Source organism: Sander lucioperca, chromosome 2, assembly GCF_008315115.2.
Source record: "Sander lucioperca isolate FBNREF2018 chromosome 2, SLUC_FBN_1.2, whole genome shotgun sequence".
Lineage (NCBI taxonomy): Eukaryota > Metazoa > Chordata > Actinopteri > Perciformes > Percidae > Sander > Sander lucioperca.
Window position 1 is genome coordinate 20,420,920 of NC_050174.1, and position 25,108 is coordinate 20,446,027.

The 25,108-nt window shown below is 39.1% G+C and overlaps 1 protein-coding gene and 1 long non-coding RNA gene across 4 annotated transcripts; both read left to right on the forward strand.

Moving 5' to 3' along the window:
* Nucleotides 1–2,813: 2,813 nt before the first annotated feature.
* Nucleotides 2,814–24,122, forward strand: cln3 (CLN3 lysosomal/endosomal transmembrane protein, battenin). 3 transcript variants are annotated; one of them, XM_031318169.2, is made up of 16 exons: nucleotides 2,814–3,285; nucleotides 3,381–3,417; nucleotides 3,927–4,023; nucleotides 4,299–4,382; nucleotides 5,452–5,531; nucleotides 7,169–7,254; nucleotides 10,812–10,884; nucleotides 11,936–12,079; nucleotides 13,044–13,183; nucleotides 17,813–17,865; nucleotides 17,947–18,015; nucleotides 19,894–19,949; nucleotides 20,079–20,172; nucleotides 23,075–23,215; nucleotides 23,593–23,755; nucleotides 23,879–24,122. In XM_031318169.2, exons 1-15 carry the CDS (start codon nucleotides 3,231–3,233, stop codon nucleotides 23,707–23,709), a joined length of 1,326 nt encoding a protein of 441 aa, XP_031174029.1. In that variant the 5' UTR covers nucleotides 2,814–3,230; the 3' UTR covers nucleotides 23,710–23,755; nucleotides 23,879–24,122. The 3 variants fall into 3 exon arrangements, with proteins under 3 accessions (XP_031174029.1, XP_031174020.1, XP_035854862.1); XM_031318160.2 differs by having other exon boundaries at nucleotides 23,593–23,751; XM_035998969.1 differs by having other exon boundaries at nucleotides 17,816–17,865; nucleotides 23,593–23,751.
* LOC116063349 lies at nucleotides 15,539–17,382 on the forward strand. The gene is made up of 3 exons (XR_004108250.2): nucleotides 15,539–15,607; nucleotides 16,850–16,851; nucleotides 17,292–17,382. It is a non-coding gene; the product is annotated as an uncharacterized LOC116063349 (long non-coding RNA).
* Nucleotides 24,123–25,108: the final 986 nt, after the last annotated feature.

Here is a 25,108-nt window from a genome sequence, read left to right on the forward strand (position 1 = left end):
CCACACATTTGAGAGAGAAATGTTATACTTTTACCTGAAAACGCATCTCAGAGTTGTTTAATTAATAAGGTTACACATCCAGAATTAGCTCTTTAAATATATATTATTTGATAATAATATATTCTCTAAAGTAACAGAGTTCACTTTTTTTTTTACAACTTTAAAAGTCAGCTTTTGAAAACACCTACTTTTTATTTTTATTTGATTTATTTGTTTACAGTTGCCAGTTTAAATGCTTTCATGAACTCTGCATTCATGCTAAGTTGAATGCAAAGTATTTGCATGTTAAGTATAAAGTATTACCTCAAAGAGCATAACCCTGCACTGTAAAAAAAAAAGTTATTTCACTGGAATTCACTGTATAATTTTATGGATTTCTTCCGTTTTTTCTACATTAAGTGTTAATGCCATAAAAATACAGAAAAATACTTTTATTTAAAAAAAAACAGGTTTTAGTCTTGATATAATGAGATACTATAGTTGTTTAACAGGATCATTCCATTGCTTTATGGTCTTGAAAGTTAAATTACATTGAATTTTATGTTATTAAAAATAACCATAATTTTACTGTGTGTAAAATTGAGGCATCTTTCTGTTTTTTTACAGTTAAACCTTAAATTTAATGTAAAGAAACGTTAAAAAACAATCGTGAAAAAAAGGTAAAAAGTCTGGCAGCAAAAGTTGCCAAACACTTACGTTATTATTTGATTTATTTTTTTACAGTTACCAGTTTAAATGCTTTCATGAACTCTGCATTCATGCTAAGTTTAATGCAAAGTATTTGCATGTTAAGTATAAAGTATTACCTCAAAGAGCATAACCCTGGCCAAGTATGGGAGCTCTCCCACCTGTCCAATATCCAATGATAATACTAGAATATTATTATTCTTGTTTCAATAATACTTTCTCTCCATGCAGCTCATCCTTTATGTTGTTGCTTAACAATTTATTTTAACACCCACAATTGACCATTTATGAACACTATACAGTACAAACACTCAATAAACCTCCTTCCTTTTACTCTCCAACCCCACGTAAGTACTGTGAAGTACAGTTTTCACATACTGATACTTTGCTTTGAGTGTTTCCACTTTGTTAGGCTTTACATTTTTGACCTTTACTTTAAAATGCATCACAGAGTTGTTGAATTAATGGTAAAAGTTATACATCCAGAATGTTGTGTTAGCGCTTTAAATATATGTTAGCATATTATGCTCTGAAGTAACAGCAGAGATGTCTTTTTTACAACTTTAAAAGTCAGCTTTTGAAGGCACCTAAGTCTTTTATTTTTATTTATTTTTATTTTTTTTACAGTGGACAGTTTGAATGTTTTTATGCTATCTGCAATAATGCTTTGGTTTAATGTAAAGTATGACACGGTTTTCCCCAGTGTATTGAAGGCTCTAAATTGTAATTTGTAATGTATTTCTTTAGAGGTTTTTTTACAGTTACAGTGGGGCGTACATGTTGGGTTACAAAAGCCTTCTCTAAGTCTCTTCTTTTGCATGTTAGGTTTTTATTGCTGCAGTTTGGTTAATTAAATCACTCAGTATGCACATGTTGTTTAATATATCACATTAAAATTGCTAATCGAGGTTTCAGTATAGGCAGTGCTTTAGTAATTGGCTTCCATCAATACTGAGGCTCGGTTGGAAACTTAGACGTTGTCATATTTTCAAATTTCCAGTTAGCTTTTAGCACTGACTTAATGTAGGGCCCTATGGAATATGTCTTAATATGGCTTTTGTTTAATTTTTTTGCAATTATGCAATTCCTTCCTGGATCCTGTTATCACAGAAACTATTGGGCTCTACATTAATGCTGCCGTCAGCCGGCCCTCGTCGGGTAAAAACACACTTGCCACAGGGCTAAACAACTTTTCTGGGGGAAACCCTGTATGAAGTATGAACTCTAGGAACATAGCCCTAACCAAGTAGGGGGGGGGGGGGTATCCCAACTGTCCTGACCCCAATGATAATACCAGAATATTATTATTATTATTATTGTATTTCAACAATATTTTTCTCTACCTGCTGTTCAGACTATTTCTTACGGAAGAGGCTTAGGGCCACATGTGAAAAAATATATTTGTGTTCTGAGTTTAAAGTCAGAATTCTGAGAAAAAAAGTCAGAATTCGGACTTTCTTCTCAGAATTTTGAGTTTAAAGTCAGAACTCAATAAAAGAAAATTTCACATGTGGCCCTTATCCTCTTCGGTCATTTCTCAAAGTCCTTTATGTTGTTGCTTAACAATTTATTTTAACCTTCACAATTTACAAGCATTTATTCAATGTTACATGATTTAATCACAGACAGGTTTATCAACTCATGACAAGACATTTAATCATTAGAATAACAATTATGTTAAATGATGCTATCAAACCTTCATTAACAGTCTATATACACAAGTTATAAAAACACTTGTTTTTGCTTATAACCAGTGGTGGAAAAGTATTCAGTAGCAAAACTACATTGTAAAAAGACTATGTTACAAGTAAAAGTCCTGCAATCAAAATCATACTCAAGTTATAAATGTTAAATGACATTCAAGCATGGATGTAAAATAATAACACAGCTGGTGATGCTGGAGCAGGGACAGTGAAGGATAGCGAACTGGACCACAGCCAGTTGACAAAAGCCACACATTATGAATGACAAAATAGTTTAAAAGTGTTGATTTTTTTTTTTATATTAGCAACTACTGTGATTTGCATACTAATAATACACGTAAGCGTGTCCAGCTAAGTTTGTATCCTCCTGAATAGCGTCAAACCCAATGGGAACGTTCGGGGATGGTTTTGTTTCTGCGGGAATGTATTTGTGTGAAACACCGCATTTCTTTGTGACGTAGTCAAAGTTTACAAACATTAACGTATCAGCTCGAGCACCGCGACAGAACCTACAAAGTACAGCTTGTTCGTCTTAGTGTTGAATCTGCCTTTTTGTTTGCGATGTACTGTGGATTTACGTTACAGTAGTTTCAATTGTTAGCTCGGTGTAGTGTCATAGCCGGTTCCCCTTTCGAATATTGTTTCCCTCCTGTCAAAAATGCGTAGCGCCCCCCTCCGTGGTTAGGGATAAGGTTAGGTTCAGGCTAAGTTAGGGGGAATTAGCCCGATAACGTTAGCCAGGTAACATAGTTAGACCAGTAACAACGTAAGCCCGGTAACGTTAGCCCTGTAACAACGTTAGCCCGGTTCCTTCGCTCATTTGTAACGTTCACGTTCAACATGGAGCAGCCAGCCAGCGTCAACGCAGATCCTGTTCAACGGTCTGACAGTACCGGTGGGTCTGTCATCTGTCAGCAGTGTACACTGTCAGCATTTACATTCCAAATATATCGTTAATACGAGTCGCTAAAACTCTTGTTATCTATATAGGTCGGTGCACACAATGGCGAAACTGGAGTGGATTCTGGTGAGTGTCCAGTGTTTAAATTAAGCTGAAAGTCTAGTTTACAGAACCACAGCAGAGAGGCATAACGTTAGGCTACTTTTAAACTAATACAACCGACCCATAACTAGTGTTGTATAAAATAAGGTGTTTGATGTAAGCCAGTGTTAACTAGATATAACATGAAATCAAACTGTTTATTAGTCCCAAATAGCTGTACGTACATGTAGGAAAACAGGTTTCACATTAAAATTTTAGTGTCCGTTTGTACATTGATATTTGAGCGGGGTATCCATATATTTTTTGTCATTTATTTTCTCATCTAAAATGATAATTTTCATGTAGCCTACTTTTTTACTTAAGAAAAAAAATCTTGTGAAGACAACATTAAACACACTTGTTTGGCATGTACGCTGTTGGTGTTTTCTCAAAGAGAAACCACTCAGCCGGTGGCTTAGTTTTTAGATTTTGATGCATCTGAATCTTATCCAGCCTGTATTATCTACCTGCACTTTCTGATAACCTCCCCCCAGGCTCCTCGGATTGTGCAACAACTTTGCTTATGTGGTCATGCTGAGCGCCGCCCATGACATCCTCAAAAAACAAGAGACCGCAAACACCACAGCATCTGTAAGAAGGCAAATTTGTATTCAAATATATTATCGCAGTGACCTGTATTATAGCTAATGGCTTGAAGCTACAATAACGTCTGTATTGACATAAAGTGAGGAAGCTTTTCTTCTACAATGTTCATATAGTGTTTACTGTGTCTGAATATTTGGAGGAATTGTAGTTTGATGCTTTGGCAATATTGTTATTGAAAACTTTGATGCCAATAAAGCCCCATTTGAATGAAATTAAATTGGAAGCAAATTATTCACTTTTTTACCCTTTTTCATATCTAGACTTCAGCCACGTTGGCCATGGATTTCCAAGGTGGGAACAGTAGCAACAGTAGCCACTACGACTGCAATCCTGTCTCTACTGCGGTAAATGGAGATTCACTACACAACAGGGAATTACCCTAACCAGTCTGTATATTGATACAGTGGTGCTCCTAAGTTTATGAACCCATGCTAAAGTTGACTAAAAAGAGGAATAAAAAAATCATTTTTTTTGGAAATTGATCTTAATGCCTTAATTAAAAAACATAGGAAAAATCCAACCTTTAAGGACACCAACTTTCTTTGTGAATGAATAATGTATCGTAAATAAATAAATGTTCTTCCTTAAAATACAGGGGGCATAAGTAAGTACACCCCTATGTTAAATTCCCATATAGGCAGGCAGATTTTTATTTTTAAAGGCCAGTTATTTCATGGATCCAGGATACTATGCATCCTGATAAAGTTCCCTTGGCCTTTGGAATTAAAATAGCCCCACATCATCACATACCCTTCACCATACCTAGAGATTGGCATGGGGTACTTTCCATAAAATCATCTCTCAATGCAAATCAAAAGCAGCTATTAGGCTAACTGAAATAAAACCATGCCAATCTCTAGGTATGGTGAAGGGTATGTGATTTGCAGCACACCCTCTGACAAAATACTTCCAACGTCCCTGTGAGTAATAGATTCAAACATGAAAACATTTCTTAACTTTTATCATATTGATGACCCTAGTACCATATACTTGTTTCATTGGCATGCTCCGCCTCCGTGTGGCCAGTTAAAAATATTAGCAGGGCTCCCATTGGGTGAGATGTGGCAGTAAAACAGTATGGAACAGTTTATGGAAATGTCAGTGTTTCCATCAATCATAAATGAAAGTAGGCTACTTGGAATCCATGATTTGGAGAGACAAATGGGAGAGGAACTTTCAATAAAAATCCTCCTCCTGAACAACCTGTCCCCCTCACTTCTGAAATTACGGCTACGCCCTCGTTAGCAGACATATATAACATATATATTGCCACAACAATGGCATTGGGACCCATAAACTATCTTCCAGAGAAATGTAATAAATGTAATTTCCCTCTGCATTTCTTAATTGGCACATCATGTTTGTCACTACTGCTTTAAAAGAGGACCGTTGGTCTGATGCTTTTCTCCTCAGGCTGTGCTGTTAGCTGACATCCTCCCAACGCTCGTCATCAAGTTGTCTGCTCCCTTTGTGATCCACAAACTGCCTTATGGGTAAGACACTGGTTATCATTTTCTGAACCTGTTCGTAAAAAAAAAAATAAATAAATATCAAGGCCATTCCTTATTCTGTCCAACAGTCATCCTGTCATTTAGTAGTATACAGAAATATTTGGGCGCTAGATTTGGTAATGTGGTGGTTACTTTGGGGCCTCGCATTACTTTTTGTCACAGCAATATGTTCAAATAGCTCGCCCAGTACAGAGTCCTTTGCAGCGTGTCGTCCTCCAACCCCCCTCCCGTCCCCATCTTTGTCTTTCCTGTCGTTTAAAGGCCATAAAAAGCCCCAAAAAAATTGAAAAAAGAAACTTCTTCTGTCCCAAAGAAAATGTTCAAACAGTGGCCAGAAACCAGGCCTTGATTTGGACCATTTTTACTCTGTGCCCTGGTTAGTGTAAGCTCAACACTTCTTCCATGTTTACCGGTTGTCTTGATACATTTAGCACATTTAATTCACTACTTCTTTCCAGTAGCTTCCACTTTGCTGTTTTTGTATCGTCGATGAAATTCAACATTTGTGGTAACAGATGTTTCTGTGTCTTCCAGCTGCTCAGTTGGTACAATGCTTCCTTTTTTACTGGTGGTCCTTTATTTAAAAAAAAAGTGTTCAGCTTATCAAAGTGGAGCAGCACTCTTATAGTTTGCTTAAAATATCGATACGGCATTATATTGTTGCCCTTGGTGCGATACAATAATCAATATGCTGGCGCCAAATATCGATATATATATACTGTAGGGAAATAACAGATGCCCCAGCCACATTTAAGTCCAAAGTCTGGACCCATAGTTGTTCTATAGTTCTGTATTTTTAATTTACACTCTGAAAACCTTGTGCTGCAGAATTGTGCTGTTTTCTAATAGTTTGGACTTGCAGTGAATAAAGAGAGGAAACCTGCACTTAACCTTTTCACGGGCATTTTTTTGTTCATAGTTAGACCGATATCGTGATGTATGATTATAGGATTGTCTAGCAATATGTTGATTATCGTAGCATTGTTGTATCATGATGTTATCCCTATCGTGAGCCATATATCGTGTAGTCTATATCGACGACGTATCATTTCTGGGATTGTTCATGTGCCGCCGGAAGTTCCACCGGATGTCGCTCATTTTTGGCCGGATGTCCCTCACCTTCAACTTCCTTTGTGTTGGCTTTGTAAACTCCGGTGGATTTATGAGGACTATGGTTAACTGCTCCTCAGATCTCTGCATCTCTGTCCAATCTGAGTTCTCTGTTGCACGACTAAAACAACTTTTGAACGTACGCATGTTCCACCAAAAGAAGTTCCTTCCCCGAGGCTATTTTGCAGTGGCACCGGGGCTCCGTGCGGTGCTCAAGACAATTGTGATTGGTTTAAAGAAATGCCAATAAACCAGAGCACGTTTTTCTCCCATCCCAGAATGCTGTGTGGACTAGCCAGACCGTCCTCCGCAGCGCTGTGGAGGAAGGTCTGCCAATGCGAGACTATATATCATGTATCGTATCGTGAGGTACCCTGTGATTCCCACCCCGAGTTAATAGAGCAAAAAGAACATTGTACAAATAAAAGCATGGCCCATAAATGTTTGTGTACTACTGCATGAGTATTGTTCTGTGTTGTAAATGTACTACCTAATTTCTGTTTTTCCAGCTTCCGAGTGTTGTTCTGCGCCATCATGGCAGCAACAAGTTTCCTCCTCGTGTCCTTCTCCTCAGCTGTGTGGATGAGCATTCTAGGTAAATCCGCCATTTAAAAAAAAAAAAAATTTCAGAGTTTTTTATTAATTTTTGGTCATAGCTTTTATCATTATGGGTGATGGAACTTTCAAGAATTCTGATGATGGATTAGATACCGCTTAATACATTTTCAGTTTAAGTTCCTGTCGTCTTATCTGAAAGGGCACAGCTGCAGTAACAGAAACATGATACCATTTTAGTCTTATCAGGACCTGCTGCTAGAAATATTTGTCGGCATGCTAAGGCAGAGCAGTGAACTGATGTTTGAGTTCAAGATACCTTCTTTCTAAAGTCCGTAGCAAAGGAGTTTAAGAGAAGCAGGCAAAGTACATTTACTCACTACTGTACTTAAGTGCAAATGTTGAGGTACTTGTACTTTACTTGAGTCTTCTTTTTGCACGCCACTTTCTACTTCTACTCCGCTACATTTCAGAGAGAAATATTGTACTTTTTACTCCACTACATTCATCTGACAGCTTTAGTTACTTTACACATTAAGTGTTTTTTGACAACAAAAAAAACCACACATACAATGTTTTATTTAACTATTAAATAAAATAATTTAATTAATTAAACTACCCAACAATGTACAGGCCTACAAGTCCAGCTGAAATGATTAGACCATTAAACACACAACTGTTTGGATCCTTTACACTTTCTACAATGGGAGGATTTTTCTGCGTTGAGTGCTTTTAATACTTAATATTACTTTAATACTACTTTAAAGTTTTAGTGCGTAACTTTTTTGATAATAAAGAACGTCCGTGACATTCAAGCCATTGCCAAATGAGTTGATACAAAGCTAATTACGACTATCAGCTCCACACATCTCTCTCTGTATTTCGTAGCATGACTATGTTCAGAAGATTGTGGCGTCCGGTGACTTTCCCGCCCAGAAGCTCGAGTGAAGATAATTTTACTTTTCTGAAGAGTCCATCAAGTTTTTTTAAATCCTCTGTGTCGTCTTTGGCTTCCAGCAACTGCGTGGAGGAGGGGGTGGGGGCGTGTGCGCGATCTCGAAGGCTTGTGTCATGTGGATGCGCAAATTAGCAGTTTGGGCTAAAACTGGTGCCAGATTTTTCGCCGGATTTCTCCTTTAAGTCTCGCATTATTTTGGATATTATGAGCTGTAGAAAAACCACAGGTGGACTTATAATATTAATCTCCCTGTCAGAAGTGAGCCAGCATACACAATACAAGAGCCCTGGTACTGGTGCACCTAAATGCAATGCAGCCATAATTAATGTTCTCCATTACTGAAAAAGCTTGATGATATCACAGTACAGTATCTGAGAGAGACATGATAATGCGATGATGATGATGATAACGTCGGCAGGTACAGCAAACCTGAAGTGGAGTGGATGTTTGAGTCAGAGAAAGGCTTATTTGACTGTATTTAGGGCCGAGTGATATGGAGACAATCAGATATCAACGATATTGCAACAATATTGTAGGGTTGACAATTGGTGCATTATCAAAATGTCTTTTACAACGAGATTTTAGATAATCATCAATAATGTGGATATAATGATTAAGTGGGTAAAGGCAAATAAAAGAATAGAGCAGTCTGGTAAGTTCAGAACATTACATCAATTTATTGTAATGCAGCCTTTAAAGCCAGGAAAAGACAACACTTTGATGTCTAGTCTCATATCACGATATCCTTATAATATCGATATATTGCCCAGCCCTAATTGATGACTTTTGAAATATTAGAATAGAGCCTTACAGTACATCCAGCAGTTCAGTTGCAGTTTGTAAGGCTACATCTACATTGCTACGCTAGAGTTTTGAGCCAAAAGCAGTCTCCGTGCACACAAGTGATTTTAGCTCCAGCAGAAGAACTAATCTCTGATTAAACTAACACGCCCAAACATTCTTGTATACTTTGCCCGTTGCTGGTAGTTGCCAGGGTAACGTAAGTAGCTTAGTCTCAGAGAACGAGACATCATGACTGATAAGACCCAATCAGGCGGCGATACATTGGCGTCGGTGTTGCCGAAGGTCTCCGTTTGCGGCCGTTGAGACTGCAACGCAACCCCGCAGATTCCAAACTAAAACGGGGTCAGAAGTGTTTTTTAATGTCTCTGGTTTAGAGGCTCTGAAACGCCAGAGCAGGGGGAATGCGAATATTTAATATTCGCATATATATATATATATATATATATATATATATATATATATATATATATATATATATATATGTATGTGTATTATATGTATATATATATATATATATATATGTATATATGTATATATATATATATATATATATATATATATATATATATATATATATATATATATATATATATATATATATGTATGTGTGTGTGTGTGTGTATATATATATATATATATATACAGTGCTGCTCATAAGTATTCATACCCATGCTAACGTTGACCAAAAAAAGGAATAAAAAAAATCATCTTTTGGAAAGTGATCTTAATGCCTTAATTAAAAAAATGAGGAAAAATCCGACCTTTTAAGGACACCAATTTGTTTTGTGAATGAATAATGTATTGTAAATAAATAAATGTTCTTCCTTAAAATACAGGGGCCATAATTATACATACTCCTATGTTAAATTCCCATAGAGGAAGGCAGATTTTGATTTTTAAAGGCCAGTTATTTCATGGATCCAGGATACTATGCATCCTGATAAAGTTCCCTTGGCCTTTGGAATTAAAGTAGCCCCACATCATCACATACCCTTCACCATACCTACAGATTGGCATGGTTTTATGTCAGTTAGCCTAATAGCTAACTGAGATAAGATCCATATCAATGCAAATCAAACCAGCAATTAGGCTACTGAAATAAAACCATGCCAATCGCTAGGTATGGTGAAGGGTATGTGATGATGTGGGGCTACTTTAATTCCAATGGCAAAGGGAACTTTATCAGGATGCATAGTATACTGGATCCATGAAATAACTGGCCTTTAAAAATCAAAATCTGCCTTCCTCTATAGGAATTTAACATAGGGGTATGTATAATTATGGCCCCTGTATTTTAAGGAAGAACATTTATTTATTTACAATACATTATTAATTCACAAAAAAACTGGTGTCCTTAAAAGGTCGGATTTTTCCTCATTTTTTTAATTAAGGCATTATGATCAATTTCCAAAAGATGATTTTTTTATTCCTTTTTTTAGTCAACTTGACCATAGGTATGAATATTTATGAGCAGCACTATATATATATATATATATATATATAACCAAAACGTAGCAATGTAAATGTAGCCTAAGTCTTTGAGTGACGGGGGCAAAGAGGAAATTCTAAAGACTAATTGGGTGCTGAGTAGCAAATGGCAAAGAGGAAGTAACATCATTTGATCCATACTAACGTCATATAAATGATTCTGGTATGACTTCACAACTAATTGAATTAATTACACAGTTTCAAACAATAGTCGGAAGTTGAATTCAAATGGGATTGTTGTTCCTTGTCAAACAAAGGAATGAGCCCCCTGTGGTTATTACTTTTCTGTGATGAATGAGCATGTTAAAGGCATCTCTGTCCTCCCCTCTCCCCCGCTGTGTTTCCAGGAGTGATCTTCGCCAGTATCAGCGCTGGACTGGGAGAGCTGTCCTTCCTCTCTCTCACTGTCTACTTCAGCAGGTAAACAGTCATTCCAACATCACGTAAACTTCTCTAATCGATACACCTAAGCAGTGGTGGAATGTAACTAAGTACATTTACTCAAGTACTGTACTTAAGTACAAATGTTGAGGTACTTGTACTTTCCTTGAGTCTTTTCTTTTCATGCCACTTTCTACTTCTACTCCGCTACATTTCAGAGACAAATATTGTACTTTTTACTCCACTACATTCATCTGACAGCTTTAGTTACTTTACATATTAAGATTTTTTGCACATAAAACACATGTAGTTTATAAAATACAATGTTTTATTATAAATTAAACTACCCAACAATAGAACGGCCTGCAAGTCCAGCTGGAATGATTCGACCATTAGACACACAACCGTTTGGATCATTTCCACTTTCTAAAATGGGAGGATTTTTCTGCATTTAGTAGTTTTACTTTTAATACTTGAAGTACATTTTCCTGATGATACTTACATACTTTTACTTAAGTAACATTTTCAATGCAGGACTATTACTTGTAACAGAGTATTTTTTTTACAGTGTGGTATTAGTACTTTTACTTAAGTAAAGGATGTGAGTACTTCTTCCACCACTGAATATAAGTTTAGATGGGATGACAGCAGACGACATAACGTGCTGCTGTACTTCAGGTACGGTAAGACAGTAGGATATTATACATCACTGCATATGATTATACTTGGCCTGCAGGCTTCGGGGAAAAATATGAATCACGATTTTTTTAGCTTAGAATTGATATCACGATTCTCTGCACTAAAAAGGTATGTGTAAAGGCTTTAGGCTGCCCAAACATTATTGTAGGCCCAGTTTAATATGTAACTTAATGTTATACAATCTGTAGTAGGGGGGTCCCTGCTCCGTCTCTCTTTTAGTTAAGGGGTCCTTGGCTTTAAAAATGCGGAAGACCCCTGGTCTAAGAAACCATGTATGTTTATCTCTCATGTTCTTGTGTTCTCGTGATGTGTCGGCCATTAAACACACTATGATGTGTCTTTAGAAGATGTTTAGTTTGGATGGTGAACCCTGGTTTCCCGCCTGCTTTAGGGATGTACTGGGAGGCTGGGGCTCAGGTACCGGTGGCGCTGGTGTTGCTGGAGCCTTGCTCTACTCGGGCCTCACCCAAATCGGCCTGTCGCCCCAGATCACGCTCCTCATCATGCTGGTGGTCCCGTTTGCTATGTTGTTCAGGTGAGTGTGGAAGTACAAAGATAAGAAAGAGACGCTGTCATTCGACAGCTGAAAAGGATTTGACATATTTTGCACAATAGCACCTAAGAATGGAGAACAGTCGATACCAAAATATGATCCCATTTGATCTTAGATTGTTAAGTTATGAATCAGTATAGAGCACGTGTGTAAAACTCAAGGCCCGCAGACCAAATCCGGCCCCTCGCAGATTTTGATCCGGCCCGCATATCAATTTAGATTCACAATACATTTTGGCACACCTACTGTTGTGTACCATATTAAAAAAACTTTTCAAACTGTCGTTATGTGACACTGGACGCATAATTTGGCAGATTTGCCGACTCTGAGACTCAGAAATTCCCTCAGAACCAGAGTTTGCATATTCAGGCTGTGAAACAGGTTGCTGTGAGTCGGCTGCTTTTAAAAATCTAATCTTTGTTTTGCTAAACTCTATGAGGCTAAGGAACTTTCTTCCTCACCTTTTTAGGGCTTTACGTTGCCCCAAACTGTATGTGATCCTCTTTTTCCAGTTTGGCCCTTAGTGACACTCCTGGTATGGAGGAATGGATAGGCAAAACATAGACAGACAGCTCATTGTGCTTATGCATGATGTTACACATTTCACGCTATGTAAAGCTGGAGCTGCAAAGTTTCAGTTGTTATTGCACTTTTTCATGTTAATTAGGATTTTGAATTGATTAACAGAAGGTTGAAAACAGTAAATATGAAGAAATCCAAAGGGAGTGGCTTCTCTTTATACACTCTGTTATTGTGTACTACTGTATATTGCTTTGTTGAATATCATTTTAGATTCCACAATCAATTAAAGCTGACTTTAGCTTTCAGTCCATACTTTCTCTGTTCATTCCTCCTCTTGTTTCACTCACAGTTCAAATGAAATTATTCTTCTTTGGCTCCTATTTGTTTGTTTTTTTTGTTTTTTTTTTGCTTACACCACCACCAGCTATTTCTTCCTGCTGGTTCTTCCACCTTCATTACCGCAGTGGAAAAGCCGGGATCCAGAATACACAGCCGTGGGCTCCGAGGATAGACAGCGGCTGATGGATGATTCAGAGGAAGAGGAGCAGGAGAAATCAACCCCAGGTACATGTCACACACTCGCATGACAACAACATCATAAAATGATAACGATTGACAGCTATTTGACATGAAACTAATGTCCAGTAAAAGTAGGACTTTTTAGAAATGCACTGGTACATTGTTTTGTTGAGTAGTGAGTGGTAAGTTTAGCAGCAATTGTGCAACACATTCATTTGAAAGGCCTAGCAGCAGTGCATTGCTGTATTTTAATCAGATAATATTTAAAGCATGTTTCAGTTTTGTGGGGGGGAAACATTGTTATCTGAATTTTTATGGTGATAAAAGGACGTTTCAAACTTTAAATGAGTCATTAGTTAGACACTAGGACTTCTCAACCATTTTGTGAAAACATGGTAAGATGTGAGGTCAGATCAACGGAACCAGTTGTTTAATCTTGGTTTTGAGGCGGCTGTGTGTCATTCAGATATGTGTGTCTGCATTAGAAGCGATAAAAGAATCTGTATGTGGGTGGCTTTGTGTGGGGAAACATGTTATGTTATCCGCTCCGTGTAGCAGTGAAAACTGATCTCTACAAAACTGGTATTTGCGCTTTCTCCCCGCTGTGTAAATAAGATAGCTTCGGGGTTGTTTAAGGTTGATCTTTTGATTTTTTACATTTTTTTTTTCTTCTTCTTTTGATACAGCTAGGCTAGCAGTTTCCACCCTGCTTCCACTATGTGCTTAGCGTGGCTACTAAGTCAGACCGCAAACAAGCAATTGAACTATTTACTTTAAACCTCCAATATTTGATTGTTTTGGCCCCTCGGGGGGAAAACACAACATTATAATCACCTTTTAAGTTGATATGGCGATGTTATAAAATAATTTCTTATTTACACATTAAAGGTCCAGTGTGTAACGTGTTTAGTTGTTCATTATCAAAATCTGTCACAAACTTGTCATTTTTCATGAATATTTACCACCACCATCAATTCCAAGTATTCCTTTTGGCTTGAAATATTACATTTGCATTCGCATGAACTTGGGTAGGTGCTCCAGATGGGAGAAATTCCTACACATTGGACCTTTAAGGGCCTATTTAAATGATCTATAGCACATGGTCTAAAGTGATGCATTTAAGGCATGTCCAACTTCACTTTTGCTAGTTAACGGCGCATAATCTGGGCGGAAAGTAAGGCGCAAGGAGCAAAGGGGTTGCATTTAGTCTCTTAATTAATCATAGGTGTGTTTTGAATGTAAAATGTATTCAATTAATCAGAGCGTCATTCCCATAACCCTTCAAAGACAGGTGTGCCTGCAGCTGGCACATTGCTATTTAAAGTAAATGGCTGATTTGGGGTCTGCCCGAGCACAAAGTGGCAGACCCTCCGCCATCTCTCCCAATCCTCTGTCCTATCAACACTTTCATTTGACTGCATATAAGCAAATGCACCAATAAACTATTTAACTGAGGACGGCTGCGCATTCCTGTGTGTGTAACAAGCATGATGCATGAATCAGTTCTGACGTAGTCTCGCATTGCCAGACCTTCCTCCACAGCGCCGTGGAGGAGGGTCTGGCTCATCTCAGATTGAACAGATAGTCTAGCTAGCTGTCAGTGGCAGTTAACACAAAGAAAGCGGAAGGTAATGGACCTCCGGCCGAAATGAGGGACATCCGGCGGAATTTTCGGCGGCAACGGAGCAATCCCAGAAGTGGAACGTCGTGAATATAGACTAGTTCTGTCGCCATCCAAAGCCGCTTGTACACTTAAATTATCCACCCGCCACCCACCTGAATTATTATTTTCACTCCTCTACCAGTCCCTGTAGGCTGTTGCTTTTTAAATTATGTATCGTATGATTTATGAGTGTTTTCTTTAACAATTTGCTTTAATAATTAGGGAGGCTGCCTCAGTAATTGTAAATGTTTCCATGCGTGCTGTGTTGTCACTACAGCAAATATGGTGGAACATTTGAGCAGCAAAACTAAAAACTGTAGTTATGAATTTGACAGAGGAAACGGAGCTAAACTTTTAGCTTCTGAAATAATCAATGCAATCTGCGCAATACTAATCTTACCATGTGAATGATGCGCCCTTTAAATTGCATTGTTTTTGTCGGCCAATGGCGCATCGCTTTCTGCTGCCTCAAGATAGCAATGCGCCACTGTTAGAATAATTTACATTATCAAAATGATAGACAGAGAAGACAGAGACCACTGAAGAGATATTAATGTTCATTTTACTCGAGAACCCAACGAGGAGGCCTTCTCTGCACTACGGAATAGTACAGACAATGACCTAACCAAAAGCTCACTACAGCAGCTTTTGTAATACAACGTAGAACGTGATAATCATGATACAAGAGTTGGTGTCGTCAGTTGTTAATCTTGTCAGAGCCTATGACGTCTCCCCTATCTGGTCTGGGAGGGCATGTATGCCCTCAGGAACACACCGTGGTCAGACAAGGACACGCAATGGCTCCAGTTATCTTGTTTAGAGTATTCAGTATAATATTATTCTATGCAATGTTTAATAATAACGAGAGAAAGTATGTAAATCAAAATTTCTCTAACATTCCCTACTTTTTTTAAACTTTTGCATCCTCAATAATACAATACTAAATTAGAATATGAATATGTGTAGAACATTGTGTAAAATTCTGCACCATTTAAGCATTTACATCAACACTAAACATTTTTAATCAGATGTTGATCTCAATCATAATCTCCGCGTTAAAGTTGTTTGTGAATCTGTAAGACATGAACAGATAAATTATACACTGCAAACAGTTTCTGTTGTTTAGGATCAAATTTAACCCATGTAAAAAAAACTTTTCCTTTGATCAAAATATATATGTGTGTATATATGTGTATTTTCAGAATGTGAGTCTCTGTACCACTTCACAATGCGTCAAATGTGTCAGATCAGGACGTTCTCTCGCTCCCCCCCCCCTCCTTCTCTCAGTCCGTCTGCTGGCCGATGGTCCGTACCTCCAGATAGGATTGAATGTCTTTTTCTTTGGTGAAACAGGTCTCGGGGTCATGTGATTGACCCCTCCGAAGCCTTCTTATTCCAGCGTCATCAGTTCATCACAGAATGTTCATCAAGGCTTTGGGTAGGGCATGTGGTTTGCTGCTGGCTCTTTGGTTTGTCACAGTACATCTCCAGATGCTGAAGTCACAACCACGACGGCTAGCACCGGTCCACCATCCCTTTCGCTCTGGGCCGAGAACCATAGCCAGACCACAAACCTTTATCGTGTCTGACTGTGCTGTGGTCTGAGGTGCTGTGATGGTGGTTGTTGTTGTTGTTGTGTGAGAAGCATTATTTGTTCTTTTTATCAATATTTATCAATTGGAAAAAAACTTCTACTTATTTTAGTGAACATCAATAATTATAAAACAGCATTTCTTTCCCTCATTCTGGTTTAACTCTCTAAAATCCATACAAATTGTGCTGAAAAGGAAACACCGGTTTTTGGAAATTGTTCTCTTTTAGGCCTCAGTTTATCTTAAGGGCTGTGTTTTTGCAAATAATGCAAGTCAATCAAAACTAAATTAAAACAAATTTCTTTAGAGTAGTTTTAAAATCAAAATGATGTGAACACTTTATTAACCATCTTATTTATTAAACACCTCATTTATTATTGCTACTATATCCCTCCTGTTTGCGGCATTACAAAACTCATGACTTAATAAGCAGCATATATAAATAATCTGTTTTAGTGGTTTAGCCATTAACACTGTCCTGTGTTACACAGCAAAACCTACATAAAAGCAACAAAATAAATTATTTCTTTAAAAGAAAAAGAAATCACCTAAATAAAATGTTTTCAATATCAATAGTTTAAACAATTTGTAATATAGCAACTCAAAATACAAACAAGGTCTTAAGTGCAGCTTTACTGAAAAAAACTCACTAGTCAAAATAAATGGAATCTCATCTAAACCTTTATTGGTTTCAATATAACCAATAAACTAAGACGAATTAAACAAAAATATGTTGTTTATTTTATTTTTGGGTTTGGTTTGCAACACAAAGTAATACTAATTGCTGTCTGGAAGTTCTAAAAATCATTATAAATTAAAGTTTTTAGGATCACATTATATAATTTATAACCAAAATGTGTACACACCGTGCTCAGACAAGGACACGCAATGGCTCCAGTTATCTTGTTTAGAGTATTCAGTATAATATTATTCTATGCAAAGAATTTAATAATAACAAGAGAGAAAGTATGTAAATCAAAATTTCTCTAACAGCCACCAATGCACCTGACCACACCTCATTTTAAGACCCACATGCGCATGGGTGCACAGATGGGCGCATATACGCTGCCACCGCCACCGCCACCGCCACCTAAGCTTTGAATATTCGCTGTTGAAAAGCACCGAAGCTTCAAAACTCCAAAAAAATGGTATTCGGTACAGCCCTAATGCAAGCCCAGCTGTCTCTAGCTGGAGTGCTGGTTCCCTTCTCTTGAGATGACAGAATTGAGTTTTGATTCATGTATAAAGAACATATATGGATGGTGGAGTGAACCTGCGGTGACTGAATTACTGTGACTGTGCTGTTTCCCCACAATGAAGCCCCCCACAGGCAGATTAAAAGAGGCTGTTGTTGACTGTTGATGTGAATGAATTGTAAGTACTGCTGTGTGGTTGTTCTCCTCCCCCTCAATGTAACAGAGGAGAGGACCACCGGACCTCTCACCCTCACAGAGAAACTTCATGTCATCAAAGTAAGTGCACTCTTCACTTTACGTCCATTTGTCTAGTATTTGTCTGGTGACACTGTTACTGAACGTGCTTCCTGTGAGCAGGGCTTGCTGAGGTTTGTGCTTCCCCTGGGACTGGTCTACTTCGCCGAGTACTTCATCAACCAGGGCTTGGTAAGTTCTCTGGCTCCCTCTGGCATCCCGTTCATCTTGCTGCATGTCGTTTAGCCTAACCCGACTTCTGTGTTGTGTAGGCTGTATGCAGCGGTGGAAGAAGTATTCAGATCCTTTACTTAAGTAAAAGTACTAATACCACACTGTAACAAATACTCTGTTACAACTTGAAGTCCTGCATTGAAATTGTTACTTAAGTAAAAGTATGAAAATGTACTTGAAGTATTAAAAGTAAAGTACTCAATGGAGAAAAATCCTCCCATTGTAGAAAGTGTAAAGGATCCAAACAGTTGTGTGTTTAATGGTCGAATCATTTCAGCTGGACTTGTAGGCCCTTATATTGTTGGCTACTTTCATTTATAATAAAACATCAGATTTTGTAAACTACATGTGTTTTGTGTGCAAAACTCTTAATTTGTAAAGTAACTAAAGCTGTCAAAATAATGTAGTGGAGTAAAAGTTCCATATTTCTCTCTGAGATGTAGCGAAGTAGAAAGTGGCATGAAAAGAAAAGACTCAAGTAAAGTACAAGTAGTTTAGTTTATTAGTTTATAATGTCGTGGACAGTTCCCCCTTAATTAACTGCACAGTAAAAGGAGCAGCTTTAGCCTCTATGGCTAATTTCCAGCTGTAGTCCCCGGTCCAGCTGACAATAGGCATCCTAAAATACAACGGTTAACAAATTAAAATAAATGACATTACATCTATAATGACAGCAGGCCTAAGCAAAAGGGATTAAAACATACAAACAAGTGGCACACAAACAAGAAAAAATACAAAGGAGACAAGGGAAAGGAGAATAGTCACAGAGGCCATATTGAAGTACCTCAAATATGTACTTAAGTACAGTACTTGAGGAAATGTACTTAGTAACATTCCACCACTGGTTGTATGAAGGTATGAAATGATGTTCAGGACATTTAAAGGTCCCATGGCATGAAAATTTCACTTTATGAGGTTTTTCAACATTAATATGAGTTCCCCCAGCCTGCCTATGGTCCCCCAGTAGCTGGAAATGGTGATAGGTGTAAACCGAGCCCTGGGTATCCTGCTCTGCCTTTGAGAAAATGAAAGCTCAGATGGGCCAATCTTCCCTTTATGATGTCATACGGGGAAAGGTTACCTCCCCTTTCTCTGCTTTGCCCGCCCAGAGAATTTGGCCCGCCCATGAGAAAGAGAGAGACATCATGGCTTTCAAACAAGCAAAGTGGCAGTTGGTTAAGGCCACACCCCCACCCTCCACCTTGCCCCCCCCCCCCCTCTCCCCTCCTCCTCAATAGCATTTAAAGCTACAGACACAGAAATGGCACATCCTAAGGAAAGCTCATTGTGGGACTGGCTCTAGTGGCTGTAATTCTGCACCAAGGCTGAATTTCAGGAAAGAGACTTCAGATACAGTATTAGGGGACCACTAAGGTCTATATAAAAGAGACTTCAGATACAGTATTAGGGGACCACTAAGGCCTATATAAAAGAGACTTCAGATACAGTATTAGGGGACCACTAAGGTCTATATAAAAGATACTTCAGATACAGTATTAGGGGACCACTAAGGTCTATATAAAAGCATCCAAAGAGCACCACGTCATGGGACCTTTAAACATTTAAATATATGGCAAATCCCGGGGCGGCCTATAGCTCACCTGGTAGAACGAGCGCCCCATGTAGGCTCAGTCCTTGCCAGCGTCCCGGGTTTGATCGTCTGACCCGAGACTCTTTGCTGCATGTCATCCCCCCTCTCTCTCCCCCGTTTCCTGTCTCTCTTCAGCTGTTCTAAATAAAGGAAAACCCTTTAAATATATATATATATATATACAGTATATTGCAAATCTTGAGATAATAATGAGCGTAGAATAATGTTGACGTTTTCTTTTCCAGATGGAACTGCTGTATTTCCCCAAATCTTCCCTGTCCCATGCAGAGCAGTACCGCTGGTCAGTTAACCTCACTTGGATATTATTCTGAAGGCATGACTTTATTTAAATTGTCTAAGGACGTGGTTGTTAATTATGTATGTGTGTGTGTGTGTGTGTGTGTGTGTGTGTGTGTGTGTGTGCGCTCAGGTACCAGACGCTGTACCAAGTTGGTGTGTTGGTGTCTCGATCCTCCCTGTGCTGCTTCAAGTGCAGGAAACTGTGGACTCTCTCTTTGCTGCAGGTGAGAAATAAAAGATAAAGAACAAATCAGCAGAAAAGGGATGTTTTTGGATGAAACATGACAATGCCTGGATTACATATTCCCTGGCGGTTGTTTTTACCATGATCCTGTTTAAATCAATCTACAATAAAAAAACAACACCAGCTAGAGCATTCATTCTTTTTGCAGCAGAAAGCTAAGTGGGCATTCACACCAAGAAAAGCGATCTGGCAATTTTCCGCAGGGTGGTGAGGCCGTTGGAGTCCCATTTGTGTAACGTCCTGTTGTGTTCTTAAACCCCCCCCAACAAAGCACAATTAGACTTTATATTTCACAATTACGGTTTTCCGTCAGATTGTTAAAGATTTCGACGTTTCCGATCGATGGTAGTCTGGCTATCACCAGACCAAGCTCAATCTTTTAAGATTGAACATTAGTCTGGGGAGTCTGCTCCCCAGACTAATTTCTATTAGTATTTTCTACTGCACAAGAGGCGTGATCAACGGGCATAGTTCAAATGACTCTGTACGCAATTGGATAGTCCTTCAACCAATCAGACCGACGATCCGGGTGACGTAGCAGCGACAGTGGCATCAACGGGTTGCTGCCATGGAGTGCTGCGCTTCGGTGGCCGGCTTGTTTAATGTAAACTAAAAGCTGCTTGGTCACTTCTCTATCGTCATCGTGTTAAACCCGCCAATAGCGCGCCAGGTGGATAAGCCAGTTAGTGATTGGTTCCCGCAAAATTGTGAACGGAAGCAGGATAGATAAACGCACAGGTTTCCAGCCTGAGCTGCAGGGCGAAATCAAATCGCCGGCAGATTGGGCGAGGTTTACCCAGTCTAGATCGATGGGGTTGCGTTTCTGCCGGACCATCAGACAGCTGACACAGGCAGTCTGAACGCGGCCTAAGGCTTCACTCTTTCGCACCGTTACGTTGTACGCTCGCAACGATGTCCCTGGCGTTACGTGACGTCCGGTCCAAAACGGACGGACAAACTATCGGACGGACAACTATCGTTGTTTACATGATCCTGTGTTACGATAATTATTTATCAAGAGATGGACAGGAACACTGAAATTGTCACAAAGTTAGTTTACTCGCAAGTAGAGTCAAATTTACAGCACTTACAGCAAAGCACAGAAATGATGACTCACGAGAAGCCCTCTCCAGCAGCTTTTTATGATTAATATGAAGACATAATACAGTCGATGTCGTCTCCTTTATCTGGTCAGGGAGGGCATGTTCTGTCCTCAGGCTCCAGACAAGGATAGTCAGTGGCTCCATGTTATCTTGTGGGAGAGCAATCAGTATAATATGGCTTTCTTATGCAGTAACAGTTTTAATATTAACAAGACAGTAGAATGTAAATCATAATTTTTCTAACATCCTGTATAAAACGATCTAAAATAAAAACCATAACAGCTAGAGCAGTCATTCTTTTCGCAGCAGAAAGCTAAGGCTTGAGTCTTTCCCGTCATCACGTTACGTGACGTCCAGCGCTAAACAGCCGGCGGACCATTTCTATTGCAGATGAAACTATCAAAACGCCTTTACACTCCACTCATAACGAGCAATGAGCATATCTCATAAACTTAAAAATGCACATACTTCAAATAACTTATGGAGTGTTAAGGAATATTTCTTCATGTTTCTACATTTAGAAATCTTTGTGTGTTTATTTAGTCAAATTTGATAACACATCTGATTTTTTTTATTTCTTTTTTTATTCAGGACACAATTTTAATACTATCAATAACTATTATAGTTTGTTGACTTACATAACCGTTTAGCTTAGGTTGTACTGATTTTAAGGATATGAAGCATTTGAAGATACTCAATATCTAGGGGGTTCATTTGTACATGTGGCAACTAAATTATTATATTATTATATTAAAAAGTCAAAGTTAGTAGCTTGCTAGGTGCAGTAATTACCTACAGTTTATTGGGAAACTGTGCATTATGTATATTGCTTGATCCATAATTTTGTTGCCACAATAAATGTAAACATTGGAGTAGAGAAAAAAAAAAAAAAAATTACCAGAAAACTGTACAAACAATAACATAGTAATAGGTACAGTATGGGAAGTTGTTCTATTTAAGTTCCTATAATTGTTGTAGAGTAGTATAACTGTATTAGCTTATTCCCACCGTCATATTAATATTAAATAACTAATGAGTGGCAGAATTGTAAGTAATGACAACAACACTGTCGGCGCATCCACGTGACGCAAGCCTTCGTGATCACGCACCACCCCCACCCCTCCTCCACACCATTGCTAGTAGTGTTTAAAGGGGCTGCTATGCAGTTTTGGCCATTTCTTCGCTGTTTTCTCTCTTTTTGCTGGCAGGTTTCTCTATAGAGCTCCCCCTACAGCTTCAGAATAGATATTTGGCAGCTCCTATGTTTACTCGTGTCTGACTCCTCTCTCGGTCAGTCTGCCGTTTCCTCTTTCTTTCTCTGTTCCTCCGACAATGCTTTCCTAGCTTTCTACTTCTTTTTAGCCGGCTCAGCCATGACAATAGTGTGAAAAACTCCATCGCTACCTTGTTAGCCGGTTCCTGAATGGGCGTATGTGTGCAGTGCCGTGAAGCAATTCATTACATCGCGAGACCTGATATCACGCGATACTTCCTGACGCCGAGGCCGGCCGCTCGCCGGCCGAAAGTTGCAAGGGTTGTTTTTCAGCTCACAGGCGCTAAGGGGGGGAGCGAGACGACCACCATTCAACTCGAAAAAGAATATAACCATTCCAATGACTCCGACTGCATAGTTCCCCTTTAATCCGTCAAATCAAGGAGGACACGGAGGAATGAAAAAAATGATTAAAAAAAATCAACTGGTTACTGCTTATGTTTTGTATCACAGCGTTGATTTCCAGGCTCTCTGCTGTCCATCTCCCTCCTCTCTGCCTATCCCAGGTGCTGAACGCAGTGCTGCTCCTGTTGGCAGTGAGTTACCAGTTCCTGCCAAACGCCTGGGTGGTGTTCCCGATTATCTTCTATGAGGGTCTGCTGGGTGGAGCTGCGTATGTCAACACCTTCTACTTCATCAGCAAGGAGGTCAGGTCAACTTTCTGTCAGTTGCAAAACGAGTTCCTTCCCGAGGCTATTTTTGCAGTGGCACCGGGGCTTCGTGCAGCGCTTAGCGCCGCCCAAGACGATTGTGATTGGTTTAAAGAAATGTCAATAAACCAGAGCATGTTTTTCTCCCCTCCCCGAATGCTGTGTGGACTAGCCAGACCCTCCTCCGCAGCGCTGTGGAGGAGGGTCTGGGAAAGCGAGACTATTGCACATAAATCGACTGATAAGCAAAGAAACCGTATGGTGATACATCGCTGCACCACCACGGCACTACGCACAGCCGAGTTGCAGCTGTTTTGTTCATCATTCTACATGAAAAATCTAGCGTGTGTTCATTTCTTTCTTCTCTTCCACAGACTGAAGACAGACAGAGGGAGTTTGCCATGGCTGCTGCCAGCGTAGGAGACAGTCTGGGCATAGCTCTGGCTGGACTCGCTGCCTTCCCCGTCCACAGACACTTCTGTTCCCTGTGACCCAGCCCACACACTTGCACCAGCAGGATGAAAAAGCAAGACGTGGGTGCGTTTTTTATTTAAGGGATTTTTTTCATTTTCTATTATCTGAAATGAGTTAGAGACCATCTGACAAAAGACGACTTTACTCCTACATAAAAATATTGACTTCATACTGTATTCAATGCAGATTCCTAATCACCACCAGTGAGCCATCCAGAGAGAGGTGGACTCGCTTCCTAACCAACTTCCACTGATCAACTAATGCTGCTTTTTGGGATACACATGCCGGGCCGTGCTGTGAGCAACCATGACAGAGCCCGTTATCCCATGATATAAGTAGTTTTCAACAGGGAGGCATGGTAAAAGCTTACGCTACTTAATAATGTGTTTGGAGTTTGCTTGTTTGCACAAATTGCACTAAAGGCCATTTTATGCTTCTGCGTTAAATCGACGGCATGGGTACGTACATAGGTACACGTAGATACGGACCCTAAGCCGTCGCCTGATGTGCACCTCTCAAAAAATTGAACTACGCGTCGCGGCGACGCAGACCACAACAACTGTGATTGGTCCGCTCGGCCGTGGCTTGGTAGCGTTGCATTCCCCCCCCTCCCTCCTCCTCATTTCCTGGTTCTCCTTCTCCATAAACAACATGAAATCAAGGAGAGGGTTAACTTTTCCTTGCTACAGATTTCCCACCGTGGTCAGAAAGCTCAGAGGAGACACTTTGTTTCTCTCACTAGGACTCTAGAGTCACTACTCGCTCCAAAGCTAATCGCCGTCACTCTCTCTACACACACTCCCCACACACACACATATGCCGGCCCTGCTATTCTCTTAAAGCAGAGAGATTTTTCAACAGCCAATCTTTGAAAGTTTTTTTCAAAAATTGAAATGTCTTAACATGAATCTAACTTATTATTAGCAAATATAAATCAGCCTATTTGTGAAGAAAAACCCCCACTGATGATAGGCTAACTGGCCTATAGGTAAGGTAGTCACTCAGGTAGCCATCCACAGATACAGTTCATCCTAAGGATTCACTGATCCACATGTACGTTTAACATTAAAACATGATTCATATATCATGCCAACAAATATTATTTTAATAGCTTAGTATTCTATGCACAAGAAAAGGTATGTAAAGGCTTTAGACCACCCTACATGTTATTGTAGTCTCAGTTTAATATGCAAGGCAAGGCAGCTTTATTTGTATAGCACATTTCAGCAACAGGGCAATTCAACGTGCTTTACATAAAACATTAAAGAGCAGTTAAAAAAAATAAACAAAATGAAGAAAACGGATAAAATACGAGAATAAAAGTTACAGTTGCAGTATTAGAAATGAACGATTATTTAAAGAAAGGCAGCATCAAAAAGAAAAGTCTTCAGCCTTGATTTAAAAGAACTGAGAACT

Bases quoted from the DNA above. Each gene is read 5' to 3' on its own strand.
- cln3 (XM_031318169.2), top strand. From the start codon at position 3,231: ATGGAGCAGCCAGCCAGCGTCAACGCAGATCCTGTTCAACGGTCTGAC. The intron at 19,950-20,078 runs GTCAGTTAACCT...GTGTGCGCTCAG, and splicing joins CATGCAGAGCAGTACCGCTG to GTACCAGACGCTGTACCAAG. The intron at 23,216-23,592 runs GTCAGGTCAACT...TCTCTTCCACAG, and splicing joins TCTACTTCATCAGCAAGGAG to ACTGAAGACAGACAGAGGGA.